This window comes from Hyperoodon ampullatus (genome assembly GCF_949752795.1).
Source record: "Hyperoodon ampullatus genome assembly, chromosome: 6".
NCBI lineage: Eukaryota > Metazoa > Chordata > Mammalia > Artiodactyla > Ziphiidae > Hyperoodon > Hyperoodon ampullatus.
Window position 1 is genome coordinate 58132167 of NC_136919.1, and position 16648 is coordinate 58148814.

Consider the following 16648-nt stretch of genomic DNA (forward strand, 5'->3'; position numbering starts at 1 on the left):
AAGCATGGAGGTGACTGGTGGGCACCTTCTGAGACCACAGAAAAGGCCAAAAGGTAAGGGGTGTGTCTCTCAGGCAGAGGCAAAAAGTCCCCACTGGCCAAGCCACTTCGTGCCCCTGCCCGAGTGGCACCTACCTCCACCCCTGCCCTCACCCCTGCCCTACCTCCCAAGGCTTTCTGATTATCCCCCAGTCATTCTCCTGAAGCTGAACAAGGAAACAAGACACACAACTGAAACACAGCAGGTTGGCTTAGGCTATTTCTGGTTTCTATTCTGGAGAAGGTCTCAGCACGATGGAGAACATATTTCATCTAAGACCAGGAACACCCTCCTTTTCGCTTCTACTTGTAAACAGCTGCTCTCTCTCATTTTTTGATAAATAACCTCTTGAGGATACTTCTATCTGCTCAATAGTTATTTAGAGATAATACTATTTAATTCAAATCCTGCTGCCCAGGATGAAGATTGTACAGCTAATCCATTTAAAGTATGTTTTCTTGGGATTCCCTGGCAGTCCAGTGGTTAGGACTCAGTGCTTTCACTGCCAGGGCCCAGGTTCAATCCCTGGTCAGGGAACTAAGATCCTGCAAGCCATGCGGTGTGGCCAATAAATAATGTTTTCTCCCTACCTCATTTAATAATGCATTTTTTAGGATTAAAAATTAACATATGCTTGTTTTTTAAAAAAATTGTAAAACAGTACAGATTAAAGGTAAAAGTGAAAGTTCTCTCTCCACCCCAATTCCTAAGAATAGCCAGTGGTAGTAGTTGCTGTCCTCATCCTCTCAGGCATGTTTGTGCATATACAAAGACATATACTCAAAAAGAGGCTTCATTCATTCTAAAATTAGGGTGTTACACACACAGTTCTACATGTGCTTTTTGCAGCCAGCATGTTTCAGTGACACTCCTCCACCTCTAACCATACAGAACAGCCTGCATCTCTAATAGCTGCATTGCTCCTATTTCCACTCAGGGTACCAGGAAAACTATAATGAACTCTTTTATCTTCCTGGTATAGCTCTTCCATGGGCACACACAGCTTGCTTGATTGAATCCATATTTCTGGATTGTTTATCTATCTATCTCTCTATATATGTATATATATATTTTAACTAAACAGTGTGTACAGAGAAACATATGAGTAATGAGCTCTGGGAGAATTTCTCATCTTTATGATGCTGACTCTTCTGTTACTTCAGATATTAACAAGAATGCCTCAGAAAGACCTTCTCTGACCAAACTCTAAATCAGCACCCCAAGTCACCACTACCCCCTTACCAGCTTCATTTTTCATCATAGCACTATCACACCCTAACATAATATTATTTATGTGTTTGTTTGTTGATTCATAATCTCTCCAACTTCAGTGTAAGCTCATCAAGGGCAGAGACATTGCTGTTCTGTTTGCTTTTATAACCTAGTGCCTAGAAAACTTCATAGTAAATAGTTCATGGTAAATAGTAAGCCCAAAAAATAGTTACTTGATAAATAACCATATAAGAATAACACAATGGGGCTTCCCTGGTGGCGCAGTGGTTCAGAGTCCGCCTGCCGATGCAGGGGACACGGGTTCGTGCCCCGGTCCGGGAGTATCCCATGTGCCGCGAAGCGGCTGGGCTCGTGGGCCATGGCCGCTGGGCCTGCGCGTCCGGAGCCTGTGCTCCGCAATGGGAGAGGCCACAACAGTGAGAGGCCCACGTACAGCAAAAAAAAAGAATAACACAATGGATATTAAAATGCATCCCTTCCTGAAATACTGGATTTCCAGCTTGAAGGGGGGTGGGTGGGGTATGTGTGTGTGTGTGTGCGCGCGCACGCGTTTTGGTGTGTAGCTCTCATCAGAAGCAATATTGACACAATTTGAATATTATCTATAGCTCCAAGAACCAGTTCCTCAGTGTGGATTCTACTGTGAACATTTAAAACTAGTGGAGTTGGGTGGGACTCAGGAAATATTATAGCAGGAAATCAAAGGTCTTTGAACTACCATTCAGTCTTTTCTCCTCCCCCGAAAATCCTTCTAGTTTTGCTAGTACCAATAAGGGGGATATTTGACTTTTTGTCCTAATGTCAGATAACTTCTTCCCCAAGCATATTAAAATTACATTTTTTATCTGGCAGTTTGTTTTTGGTCTGACAGTATAATCAGTGGACATTAAATAAGTATATGAGGGCTTCCCTGGTGGCGCAGTGGTTGAGAGTCCGCCTGCCGATGCAGGGGACACGGGTTCGTGCCCCGGTCCAGGAAGATCGCACATGCCGCGGAGCGGCTAGGCCCGTGAGCCATGGCCACTGAGCCTGCGCATCTGGAGCCTGTGCTCCACAACGGGAGAGGCCACAACAGTGAGAGGCCCGCGTACCGCAAAAAAAAAAAATAATAATAATAAGTATATGATAAGCTCATCACTAGGTTAGACTCAATAGGGTGTGATTTTTCTCTTTTTTTTCTAATTTATTTTATTTTCGGCTGCATTGGGTCTTTGTTGCTGCGTGCAGGCTTTTAGTTGCGGTGAGCGGGGGCTACTCTTCGTTGCGGTGCACGGGCTTCTCATTGCAGTGGCTTCTCTTGTTGTGGAGCACGTCTCTGGGTGCGTGGGCTTCAGTAGTTGTGGCTCACGGGCTCTAGAGTGCAGGCTCAGTAGCTGTGGTGCACAGGCTTAGCTGCTCCATGGCATGTGGGATCTGCCTGGACCAGGGCTCAAGCCTGTGTCCCCTGCATTGGCAGGTGTATTCTTAGCCACTGCACCATCAAGGAAGCCCTTTTTTTGTGTGTGTGTGATTTTTCTTGATATATATTGGGTTGGCCAAAAAGCTCGTTCGGGATTTTCCGTAAGATGGAAAAACCCGAACGAACTTTTTGGGCAACCCAATACGTCGTTATATTGGGTACCGCACCTAGTAGTAAATGCAAAAATTTAGTACAAGCTTACCTGTCATTCCGAAAGATCTTTGGTAGATACCTTCTGGGGAACCACATGGCCAGAGCACACATCAGAACCCAAAGGATTGCAAGTTCATCAAGCATCTGACCCAGGAAACTAAGGGTTGCATGGAAGTAGACGGATCCAATTCCTAGAATCAATTACAACCAAAAAAAAAAAAGGTCACATAGAAGAACAGACTCACAAACTCAATACACTGCTTAAGGATAGCCCTTTCACAAACAGCAATGACCAGGTCACTCTATCTCTCTGAGAAAAGAAACTGAAGGAAGAAACTCACACCACCTAGGCATGCAGACTTCAAGTCTAGAAAGAGGATTTGAAGAAGGGCCCAAACACCAGCACATCAGATCTTTTTTTTTTTTTTTTAACATCTTTATTGGAGTATACTTGCTTTACAATGGTGTGTTAGTTTCTGCTTTATAACAAAGTGAATCAGTTATACATATACATATGTTCCCATATCTCTTCCCTCTTGCGTCTCCCTCCCTCCCACAGATCTTTAATAACTGCACAAACACACTCTGTCTTCATCCACCTGTTCATGGGAACAGGCAGTAAATAAAAGTCAACATTCTCTCACTGTTAAGAATTCCCAATCTGCCTGTGGAAGGAAATGAAAATTATACAAGTATTTCCCAGAATAATGAAGAATCAAACATTTGATCCTTCATTTGTTTTCTTTTTTTATTTTAGTCCATTAGAAACCACAGTTTCATCAGACTTCAATTGTTTCACATGACTTTCTTCAGAAGTTCACAGAAAACTGCACTGGCACAACACCAATAGCTGTTACATAAATGAATTCTCAAACGCAATTGTGATAACTACGGTCAACCTTGTTATCAAGCCCAAAAGAGTCCTCCTTTTGGCATCTAGCAAACAACATAAAAGTTTGCTAAGACGTCAGAATGACTTTGGTTTACAAAGCATAATGTTCAAAGGGGTCAGGGAGTGTACAGAATTCCATTTCCTCCCTTTCAGCCCATGCTTGCAAACGAATCCACTTACCCACTACAACTAACAGAGTCCATATTAAGTAGATGCCACTGTTGAAGCATGTTGCATATTGACGAAACAAGCACATGCAGATGGGCGGTAAAATGAAAAACAAGACGTTGCTGATCTGGGGGGAGAAAATGTAAAACGAAAAGATGAATATTAAGTAAAAGGGCAAAAAGTAAAGCAGCTTGTTCCCAGTATGTCCTTTGCAAATGGAGATGAATGAGGCCATATATCTTTTTTTAACCAAAAAAAAAAAAAAAAAATTGCACAACCAGGAAAACTCACAACTTCTTTAATAACCCTTTAGGGGGCTCCTTCCTGCCTCTTTCTTTTTTTTTTTTTTTTGGCTGTGTTGGGTCTTCGCTGCTGTGCACAGGCTTTCTCTAGTTGCTGCGAGTGGGGGCTACTCTTCTTTGTGGTGCGCGGGCTTCTCATTGTGGTGGCTTCTCCTGTTGCAGAGCACGGGCTCTAGGCGCCCAGGCTCAGCAGTTGTGGTGCACGGGCTTAGTTGCTCCGCGGCATGTGGGATCTTCCCGGACCAGGGCTCGAACCCGTGTCCAGACCAAGGAAATCAAAACTAAACAAAATGCATCACAAACTCCAGAACTTGAGGTGTAGTACAGGTAGGAATTGGCAACAACAGTAGCTAACGCATGCCTCTGTCACCATCTGGGAACAAGAGGGGATGGGAATGACAGTCTTTAGAAAGGGGAGAAGGACAGAGTGGGAGAGAAATAAAGAGAGGACAAGACCTTTGGTCAGGGGTGCGACAGACGCAAGGCTGTTGCCTTTGGTTAAAGTTCAAGACTGAAATCCCTCGTGGGGCTGCATCCTTCTGGAGAAGGGGGTACCTTGTTCTAGTTGGCCCATTCTGGTGGGGACCTTTTCCTCTTTCCCCGCTAGGAGCCCTCTGAGCTACTGGTGACCCTGGGCGAGAGTCTGGATAAGTGGCCTCAGCTGTCCCAGGTGGTATGCAGTCTCCAGACTTGGAAATATAGCCAACTCTCATTTATTTACTAAGAAGCAGAGAAGGAAGAATCAGGACAAGGGTCTATGTATTATCACAGGCTTTAACTTTCCTTGGAATCATTTAAAGAATCAGAGATCTTAAAAAAAAAAATCAGAGACCTTTAAGAGTTAAAATGAGAGATCTTAAAGATCATTTGCTTTACAAGGGGATATAATTAAGGGCCCAGAAAGGCTCCCAGGCTGGCCAAAGTCAGAGAGGCAGTCACCCACAGAGCTGAGGCCAGCATCCAGCCACTCCTTCTACTGCCCCAAGCTGATGTTTTTTCACCTCCAACCCACCCAACCACATTCTGACCTCCTTGGCTTCACGCCTCAATGGGCATCTAAAAATTCTGAATTGCATCACACACTGTGCACCTATGACCTTTATGTGATTTAAACACGGCTCTCCTTTTTGTTAAACACAGAAGTAGGAGGAATAAAAGGAGGTGACGGGGAGAAGAGGGAGAAATATGGAATTGTTATACTATAAGTAACTTTCTCCTTTCACGTACATGAATGTGTTCTCCGTGTAAGAAAGAGAATACATTACAAAACTAAAGTCTTCCTTTCTATCCTCCTCCCTGGAGATATCCCCTCTTCTCAGATTCACAATCTTCAATTTCTTTGCATTTATGTGAATACATATATATCATATATTACAACATTATCATTCTGCAACTTCCTCTTCTCATTCGACAACATGCCTTGCAAACTTTTTCATCTTAGCTCACAGAGCTTTATCACACTTGCTGTAAGTGCTGCAGACAGCAGTAGTTTACTGAGCCATTCCCCAGTGGGAGGCGCACCAATTTGCAGCCTCACCTACAATGCCAGGGAATAAATATAACACAGCTTTTTCCCCCAGTACAGTCATCCCTCTATCTGTGGGGGATTGGTTCCAGGACCCCCTCAGATACCAAACTCACCTGGATGCTCAGGTCTCTTTATATAAAATGGCATAATATTTGCATATAACATACACACATCCTCCTGTATACTTTAAATCATCTCTAGATTATGTATAATACCTAATACAGTGTAAATGCTATGTAAATAGTTGTAAATACAGGGACTTCCCTGGTGGTGCAGTGGTTAAGATTCCACGCTCTCAATGCAAGGGGCCCGGGTTTGATCCCTGGTCAGGGAACTAGATCCCACATGCATGCCACAACTAAGGAGCTGGCGAGCCGCAACTAAGGAGCCCACCTGCCACAACTAAGGAGCCTACCTGCTGCAACTAAGACCTGGTGCAACCAAATAAAAATAAACAAAAAAAAATTGAAGCTGTAAATACAATGTAAACACTATGTAAATAGTTGCCAATGTACAGCAATTCAACTTTTGCTTTCTGGAACTTTCTGGAATTTTTTTTTCAAATCCACAATTGATTGAATCCACAGATACAGAACCATGGATACAGAGGTCCAACTGTATATGTTTATTGCCTCAAGTTCTCTCAATCTCCTTTGCTTCAGCCAGGTGCAACTATCTATGGCCAAGCTGCTCCTTAAAAGGCTTTTTCAATCTATGTTACCACTAGCAATGTACACAATAATAACCTTTAAATGTATTTACACACTAGTCACAAAAACATGAGGTCGTTTATTACACCTGCAGTAAAATTATGATACCTCAAATATTTTTAATGCCCACATTAGGGAGTTCAATTTAGAAGCATCATTTTAACAGTCCTAAATAACACTGAAATCACATTATTGCTTCTGCACAGCCCATCTACCAGTGCCTGCTGGTCTCCACCATGCTTTTTAAAGACATCAATCTATGGGGACTTCCCTGGAGGTCCAGTGGTTAAGACTTCACCCTTCCAGTGCAGGGGGGGCGAGTTTGATCCCTGGTCAGGGAACTAAGATCCTGCATGCCACGTGGTACGGCCATAATTTTTTTTTCAATTAAAAAAAAAAAAAGACATCAATCTATGAAAAGGAAAAGACCAAATAAGAGGGAGACGCTCCCCAAGACAAAAAGAGGAAGGAACTCCTAAAGAAATACGGAAAAGCAAACAAGTCATTGGTAAAAGACAGATTCATTTGTTGAAAGACAGATTCAATGGCTCCATGTCTACTGAGAAATGAAACTTCCCCTCAAAGTTGTGTGGCTCACTAAAGTTGAATAGTTCAGCCAAGGGGTATTTTTAAAAGCCTATTGTTGGATTATCCTTTGGAGAATTGGTTTGTTCAATGCCTGCAGAACAGATTTTTTTTTTAATCAAAAGGAAACCACAATTTTAAAATTTATTATTTCCTTAGAAATTTCCTCATTCTATGAATTCCTACCAGCCATTTGTACCAAAATAATCTCAGGAACACACTGCAATCTCATCCTGACGCATGTGATTGTGCACTTTCCCAGACAGAGGGCAAACACTGACAAAGCAACAGGCTGTAAGTTTTTCTGAAGAGCAAGTTCATAAACAGCTAGGGGCATTACCCTGGCTGAGCAGACCGTCTATGTATCTTAATCGTATGCAGATTCCTAACTATCCATTCCATTGCTCCCTTTCTGCCTCTGGAATGGCCAACTGTCCTGGTATGCCTGGCACTGAGGAGGGTTTCCAGGACATGGGACTTTCAGTTTTAAAAATGGGCAAGTCCCAGGCAAACCAGGACAAGTTGGTCACCCGACTCAGAAGCCTTCCTGCAAAATTCCCCACCCCACCTCCACAGTACACCAACCCCCAGCAGAGTACTAATAACACCTCAGTGACTTGTACATACCTCTCCTATGGTCCTCACCACCCAGATGACTGTTTGCAGGTCTGGTCTCTGTGATAGGCACACAGTTGCCCAGCAAATGGGTGGGTGGATGGGTGGGTGGATGGGTGGATGGATGGATGGATGGAGAGCCTGATAGATTGACTGATGGATAACTCTGCCCTACAGATAGTGGGATGTGGGCTTTGGCATATAAAGAGAACTCTACTTATCTTGACGATTGGGGGCAGAGCTGATTAGGAGAGGTGACAGATCATGGACTGATTTTAGGCATATATTTTGCTTCAAGACTTTTTTCCAGCACCAGATGATTTCCTTCTGTCCTCTTGAGTCCCCAACAGAATTCCCAAAGGCCAAGCTCGGTGATCAAAAGGCAGGCATACCCCCCTTTTCTCCAAATCTGCTAGGTCTGGAGTTTTTCTCTTTAGTGTGACTGGGCCTTAAAACTTAAAACGGAACTCAATTCAATACAACTGTATTTAGAAGAAACGGTGCAAAAGCAAAAGACTGTGTAAGGGCATGATGTGTTCTTGAAAGAGATATTTGGGCTTGGCTGATGCAAAGGACAATGGCAAAATTTGAGGCAATGGAGATTTTCAGGGAGCAAAAGCAAAATGCTCTGTACTTTCAAACATAGCCAGTGGGAACACAGATCAGAGTACTCTCTCTGGTGCACCATTAAGCAACAATTATCAGCCTTCGAAGTAAATACTCCCCTCCACACAGCAATTTCCTATCTAGAATTAGTACTTGGAGAAGTACATCCAGATGCCTATTTGAGGATATTCACTGCATCACTGTTCAGAAACCAAAATGAAAACAATAAACAGAAACTGCCTTAAATGTCCACCAATAACGAATTGACTGGTTTAATAAGTTATGGTCAATCCATTAAATGGAATACTGTATAGACATTGTGAAGAGGAAGATAATTCTGTATGATCTGATATGGGATTATCTCCAAGACAAATTGAGGGAAAAAACCAAGGTGCAGAAGAGTTTCTGTAGTATGATCTCAATTGGGTTGTGGTGTGTATATACACGTTGCACACATATCTTTTATGTTTACACAAATACACGTGTTTTTTGCATGCTTATAAAATGTCTGAAAAGACACAGAAGGGTATTTTTCGTTTTATAACTCGCCTACTTTTATTTATTTTTTTTACCATGATCATGTTGTTACTTTAATAATAAACAACAATAGCAAAAAACTACTTTAAGGGACTTCCCTGGTGGTCCAGTGGTTAAGACTGCACTTCCATTGCAGGGGGCCCAGGTTCAATCCCTGGTTGGGGAACCAAGATCCCGCATGCCACACAGCTCGGCCAAAAAAAAAAAAAACTACTTTAAACAAAACTTTTTTTCCCCATATCAAACACCATGATTAGCCTAGAGATCAAATGGTCCCAATGCAGGAGTTTTAAGTTAAAGAATGACTGAACAATAAATACCTGTACCATGCTAAATAAATAAATCTAAAGTAGCTACAACGGCATTTGCATCTTCAAGAGCAGGATCAAATGGACCGTCCAAGTTCTGACTCTAGTTCTGCCATTTTCTTGACCTTAGCAAGTTGCAAAATCTATCTAGACCCCAGTTTCCCCCTTTACGAAGAGGATGTAATAAACAGCAACCACTGCTGAGGGTGACTGTAGAGTACCCAGCAGAGCTTCAACACACAGCGAACAACTAGTGGTAGCCAGGAGTAACTGAAGTTGCAGTAGTGATGTGCTACTGCCAAGCTCCATTAAGAAGGTTCTAGATCCCCCTCCCAGTCTTCTCCTGATTTTACATCTTAATTCCTTCAAATTTTTTCTCAAAATGAGTAATGATTATTATTTTCTTGTAAAGTGGATAATGAGGCCTGCTGCCTTGCTATGAGGATTTAATGAGATGTTTGTCACCAAGTAATAGCTCGATGTCTTCCTTAATAGAGGCGTAAGATAAGCAAGGGTTTGTCCTATGATGAGGATCAGAAGATAACTAGGACGTGAGAAGAAGAGGTGGAAACGTTTTTTTGGTAAACTCTTTGGATCGACACTCTACAAAGTTTGAGGGCCAACTACTTCTCTGAGACCCTCAATCGCTCCACTTTGCTAAAGCAAATTCTGCGGTTTACAAGTATTCCAAAGAATTAGGTTTGCCAGGCAGACCAGCAGAGCCAATCAGCCACAGACACTGCAGCTGAAGATCAACAGCTCATTTCTAAAAGACTTTGGCACTCACTACGAAACACCTCCAATGGGACTAGATTAAAAGTTAAGACAAAATAAGGTCTCCCCACCATACAGCACTCTGGGGCTTTTCAAGGCAGACCCAGAGCAGCTATACACTAACATTTTTGGCCAAATAACCAGGCCTGACTCAGCTGGCCTCAGACTCCACAGATAATTACCTTGCTGGGTGTGTGAGAACCTGTCCCCAAGCTGTCATTTCTTCATTAACTCTGGTGAAATCCTTAGTAGTACTCTCCACTTACAAGTGGAGAAACTGAGTTACTGCCGTTGAAAGCACCCAGCCCTGCTCCAGTTCATCCTCTGAAGGCACCTGTCCACACCTGATAGCATGCTTTGAAACAGGTTGTACAATAGGTGAAGGGTGGCCACCTCCACTGACTGCATCTGTCACAGCATCTAGGGACAGCAGAGGGCCAGGTTTCCTTGAGGAATTAATCCAGTCATAAAAAAAGGAGGAGCGTTTGCTGGGAGGGCAACAATGAATTTCAGCACTGAGGGGAGGGAGAGTGCAGGCTCTAGATTGTGGCCCCAGCCATGCCAGAAATGTGCGCAGAGCAGCTCCCCTCTGGAGAGCTCAGTTTGCTCATCAATGAATAGGAGAGGAACTAGCTCATGGGAGATCCTTCCAGGCAAGAAGTATTTGACTCAAGCCAACGACATTCTCTACAGCAAATCAAAGGGGGAAATCCTAAAGAACAATCTCAAATTCACAGCGACCTTTAAGCCGGGAGTTCCTGTTTTCCATGTTAGAGCAGTGAAATGAAAAGCCACAGAAATGACCATGCAAAGCCTCACATTTTGGTACCAGAATCCTGAGGCATGGGCATAGCAAAAAGAAGAGGCATATCCTTCCCAACTGCGGGCTTTCTCTCCCACAAAGACTAAAAGCACACAGGATTCTGCAGTGGGGAAGTTTCGTCTTGCCCACGTCTAGAGACCTAGGCAAGTCCAGAAAACACGCACACGATCCCTCCCAAATTTCCCTTTCACTTCCCAGGCTTAATAACTGAAGAATGCACAGGCCTGGGGGAGCTGAACTTGGGGCTGGTGTGAAACTCCGTACTAAAGGCAAGGAAATAAGAACTCTTAGCAATTAACTTGATTCTAGCCCAGAGTAACTCGACCTATTATTGGTGTACGCTTGGGGCGGGGCCAACCTTCGGAGTGGGCCCTACCTCAGAGACCTGACGGGAGGTCTCCCCGTTTCCCCGGACTCCTAGAGCAGGCGCTCAGGGCAAAAACGTACAATGCGACCCAAGTGCGTCACGCCACAGAGATCCTAAGGGACGAAGGGAGTAATCCTGGAGGGTTCACCGCCCCCAGTGACCCAAACTGGAAGAATGGGCTGACACGGAGCACTGGCTCCGGGACAGGTGAGGACCAAACAAGACAACAGAGCCATCAGAAAGAAATGACTTAGAGGAGGAGGATGAGCCCAGATGTCGGCGATAGGGACAGGACAGGAGGACAGATGGAGAACTGGAAGGCGCACAGGGGAGGGGGCGTGGGTCGACTCTGGCCCTGGAGCGAAAGTGCCCCAGATGTACGCACAGACCCAGGTCCAGGCTCCAGGCGCGGCGGCGCTTAGGGACAGCCCCCTCCCGCGAGCCCGGCTGCCATCCCCACTCCCGCACTCCGCACCGTGTTGTAGAACTCGGCAATGGCAGGCACGATGGTGTAGTTGTCCTCGCACCAGTCCACCTCCGAGCTGCCAGCCCGCAGCTGGTCCCACCAGTGCGGGGAACTCATGGTCGCTCTGGGGCATTGGAGCAGCTGCTCCCGCAGCCGAGAGGAGGCCAGAGCTGCTGCTGGAAACCAACGGCGGTGGTGGCAGCAGCGGCGGCGGCTTTATGCACCACGGGACAGCCGCCGGATGTGGCGCCTCCTGGGCCGGCCTCTCGGGGCTCCGCTCTGTCGCGTAAGACTTGACTGGCTCGCAGACCCCTCCCTCGGCTCCGCCCCCTGGGGGAGCCCGCGGGACCTTGAGCCCCGGCCACGCCCACGCCGGAGGCGGGATGCGCGGGGGAGGGGAGAGTGGGGGGAGGGTGCCTGTCTCCTCCTCCCCCATCCCTGGACGCGTCTGTTGCCAGCAGGTGGCAGAGGCCTTGATTGGCCTGCCCACGCCCACCTTGCGGCTCAGACTTGGAGGCGCCCCCTACCCCAGTTGCGCAAAGAGCGCCAGAGCCCGCCCTGGCAAAAAATTGAAAACCCAGAAATTAAGAAACCCAGGAGGACCCGGCCCCTACGAAATCGTGGCAGCCTTTGCTCGGACTTGCCTGCATGTCGGAGAACATGTTCCGAGTGCACGTGGCACGCACTCACGGCCGAGAAAAGCCCTCAGTCCCTCCGGCTTGCTTGGTGCGTTGGGCTAAGGCAGGAAGACCTGGGCGTCTGCAGTGGAGCCGAGGACTCTCCCACACAGCCTCTACCACCCACACCTGGGTAGAGCGCTTCTGCAGTTTTGAATACTTTCCTGCCCTCGGTCCCGTGGACTCCAGTATCAGAATGTAGTCTTCGTTTACACATAGGGTCAAACTTCAGCTATCCCAGTCCCCAAAAGATGCAGTGTGGCTGGTATGACACCTCCAGAACATCCCAGGTACAAGAGATGATGACAGGTATATTGCACTTACTATGGGCCAGGCGCTGTTTGAAGAGCTTCCGAGTGTGTCACTCATTTAGTGCTCCCAGAGGGGATCCTGCGAAGTGGGTTCTATCAGCAATGCCATTCCAGCTAGTAAGTGTCAGGGCTAGAAATAAAATTCAGGATGATCTCAGATCTGCTCATCACTGCTTTGCTTTTGCTGCTGTAACTATTCTGTAGTTTCTAAACCAAAGCCAATCTGGTTCCAGCGATTCCTGAATAAAGAGAAAGGCTGTCATTTAGTTTTGGTCATAGCTCTGGTCCTTCTTCCTTGGGCAGTTCTAGGATTCCAGGTCAAGATGGCAGTGGCAGAATAGGCCCTGGTCAGGTGACTGTCACTAGGATCTCTTTGCTCCAGCCGTCATGGTACCCAGAAGGCCAGAACCTCCCCAGAGGCTGACCTCTCTCTGGCTTGACAGTCCCCTTGGACCCTGGCTGGTGTTCCAATGCCTTATGCCCCCAGTGTCCTTCTTCCACAGGTACTTGCACAGACACTCACTTGTCTTCCCAGCTCTCTATCACTGGCAGAAACTGCAAGGCCCACTCCTCTCCTAGTCTCCAGGAAATCGAGTTTTCTCCGCCCAGAACCAGACCACACTCCTCCTTTCAACTTTGTCCCAACTCCTATCCTGTCCTCTTCCTAAACAGCCAGTTCCACTGTGTCCTGAAATTCAGGACCCAGTCACCTTCTCTTAAGGTCAGAATTACCCAGATCTACAGGATACCCAGTGTGAGCTGGCCGCTGAAGTGGGAGGAAGAAAACATTTCCCACAGACACAAAAGAAAAGTACATCAGTTCATTTCTCAGTGTCTCACAGTGCTACACCAACTGCCCAACAATAGTTCTCCATGTTAAGGTTTTACTCCTTCTGATATTTTACGTGGAAATGTGTTCATATTCATTAATTCTGATGGTGTAAAACACACCATCATTTCATATGCCAGTGGCTCTCAGCGTGTGAGATCCCTTTCAAGTCAAAGCTCATTTCCTATTAACACTATGACATTATCTGCCCTTTTTGCTCTCATTCTCTCACCCGTGTACACTGAAGTTTCTCAGAGGCTATGTGTTGTGTGATGGCATTATCTCTCTGATAGCTAATGGAACGTGTACTTGTGTATTCTTCAGTATTAAAAGTCTCTGTGTAGGGTGTGGAGAAAAAGGAATGTAAGTTGGTGCCGCCACTATGGAGAACAGTATGGAAGTTCCTTAAAAAACTAAAAATAGAACTACCATATGACCCAGCAATCCCACTCCTGGGCATATACCCAGAGAAAACTATAAAAGACACATTCACCCCAACATCCACAGCAGCACTATTTACAATAGCTAAGGCATGGAAGCAACCTAAATGTCCATCGACAGATGAATGGATAAAGAAGATGTGATGTATATACACGATGGAATATTACTCAGCCATAAAAAAGAATGACATAATGCCATTTGCAGCAACATGGATACACCTAGAGATTATCATGCTAAATGAAGCCAGATAGGGAAAAGCAAATATCATGTGACATCACTTATATGTGGAATCTAAAAACAAAAAATACAAATAAACTTATTTACAAAACAGAAATAGACTTACAGACATAGAAAACAAACTTATGGTTACCAAAGGGGAAAGGGGGGAGAGGGATTATTAGAGGGAAATTAGGAGTTTGAGATTAACATATACACACTACTATATATAAAATAGATAACCAACAAGGACTTACTGTATAGCACAGGAAACTATACTCAATATATTGTAATAATCTATAAGGGAAAAGAATATATATATCTAAATCACTTTACTGTATACCTGAAACTCACACAACATTGTAAATCAACTACACTTCAATAAAAAATAAGTCTGTGTAAATTTCTAATATGGTAAATATAGATAGATATTACTACATAAACAAAAGTTCTTTATATTCCTTAATTTTTGAGCATTAAGAGTCCTCAGATCAGGGGCTTCCCTGGTGGCGCAGTGGTTGGGAGTCTGCCTGCCCATGCAGGGGACAAGGGTTCGTGCCCTGGTCCGGGAAGATCCCGCATGCCGCGGAGCGGCTGGGCCCGTGAGCCATGGCCGCTGAGCCTGCGCGTCCGGGGCCTGTGCTCCGCAGCGGGAGAGGCCACAGCGGTGAGAGGCCTGCGTACCGCAAAAAAAAAAAAAAAAAAAAAGAGTCCTCAGATCAAAAATGTTAAGAGCTGCTATTAAAAAGAAAGATACTCCCAATTAAATCATTTGTAAAAGATTTTTTATCATTTAGAATTTTAAAATAATTATTGAATGAGAGCTTTTTAGACGTAGACATACATCGTTATACCTCATTCTTGTGCCCACACAAAAAGGAAAATATAAGCAAAATAAATTCATTAAGGAATTCCTATAGTCTCTTCACACACAGAATCTCTATTCTTCTGAATCATTTTTTGACTCAAAATTGTTGATGTCCATAATTACCAGGTGCTGGTGATGCAGCATTTTAAAGAGTACTTCACTATTGTTTGCTTTCAAGCCACTAACATCTCATGTACACCTTTTAATGCTGGCACATTCTTGATCTTACCTGAAGGTGTCTACAGAAGGTTTTCAGACAACAGGCAGCATGTTTCTTTTCCAGGTGGTCCTTACACAACTCATTGATGGAAACATGGAGATTACAGTTGCCAAGTCTTCCCACCAGGAATAACCACTGAGTTTGTGTGTGTTCAGGCAATGACAAAACACCTCAGTTGTCACCTGACCAACCATGATTATAAAATGACATTCATTGTAAGATGAACCTGAAATTCAGAGATGTTACAATGCAGAACAGTGTGAGTTTTAACATCAATGAAATTTGGAATTTGCTGGATATTATTCATTCTTTTCTCCAAGTCCTGCTAAGAGAATGACAGGGAGTTTTCCTCCTACATGGGAACTCTTACTGTCGGTGACAGTTCTGTTTCAAAATCAAAGCTGACCCCTTGGGTTCTGTCTAATTAAAACTGAACAGAGAGACGGTGCTCAAGCCAAAAGCCATTGGTGAGCAGCATGAAGGATGCAAGTTACATTACTCCAAATATGCCTGTGTCGGTCTTCTTGGAAGTGTTTTAACAGTTTTCTGATGTTTTCATCCACTCTCTCCATTCCTAACATTTTTTCAATGAATATAACCTTAGTCAATTACCTAATGATAGGTCATGATGTTAATATTTTTATATAAATTTACTTATTTATTTATTTTGGGCTGAGTTGGGTCTTCATTGCTGTGCGTGGGCTTTCTCTAGTTGCAGCGAGCGGGGGCTACTCTTCGTTGTGGTGCGCGGGCTTCTCACTGCGGTGGCTTCTCTTGTTGCGGAGCATGGGCTCTAGGCACGCAGGCTTCAGTAGTTGTGGGACACAGGCTCAGTAGTTGTGGCTCACGGGCTCTAGAGCGCAGGCTCAGTAGTTGTGATGCACGGGCTTAGTTGCTCCGCGGCATGTGGGATCCTCCCGGACTAGGGCTTGAACCCATGTCTCCTACACTGGCAGGTGGATTCTTAACCCCTGCATCACCAGGGGAGCCCCATGATGTTAATTTTGAAATGGACTTATATTAAGAGTATGTTGCCTTAGCAACTACCATTAATGGTTTAATACAAAATCTGATATCTGGAGTAAAAAGAGCTTGGGGAGAGTTGGGGTAAGGATGGGGGCTGACAGCAGAGAACAAGGCGCTGCTGAGTTCTGACGATGACTTTGCTTCTGGCGCTTTTGGTCTAAAGGTGAGTCAGTGATAGAGATCTAGGAGAGAGAAGTTTTGGAGAACTGCCCTTGCAGGGAAGTCTGGATGCCAGCATCTTCTATTTTTACAGAATTTATAACTTTTTTTTTTGGTCTAAGTAAATATCTGATAATAAATATCCAGTTCAACTGGTCCCACAAGTAGAAACCATCAAGTCACAAAGTCTGCCTTGTGGGGGAAAAGAAAAGCAAACACTTGTGTAAATGAAGCAAGAAGTGCATGATCGATAGATGCCTGCGCCAACACCACGCCACGCGGGGTCTCCGGAGCGCGGCATGGGGGGGTTGGCGTAGCTGGGGCCCGTGGCCCTGT

General features: G+C 44.9%; 1 protein-coding gene across 2 annotated transcripts in view; it reads right to left on the bottom strand.

Annotated features, from left to right (window-relative positions):
• ACER2 (alkaline ceramidase 2) overlaps positions 1 to 11682 on the bottom strand; it is a gene marked incomplete at both ends in the record, with an annotated part of 28926 nt that extends 17244 nt beyond the window's left edge. For both annotated transcript variants that reach the window (XM_079705883.1, XM_079705882.1), the window contains 3 exons: positions 2934 to 3075; positions 3957 to 4071; positions 11575 to 11682. In XM_079705883.1, the coding sequence (XP_079562009.1) occupies positions 2934 to 3075; positions 3957 to 4071; positions 11575 to 11682 (365 nt within the window). The remainder of the gene's footprint in view (positions 1 to 2933; positions 3076 to 3956; positions 4072 to 11574) is intronic.
• Between the last annotated feature and the right edge of the window lie 4966 nt (positions 11683 to 16648).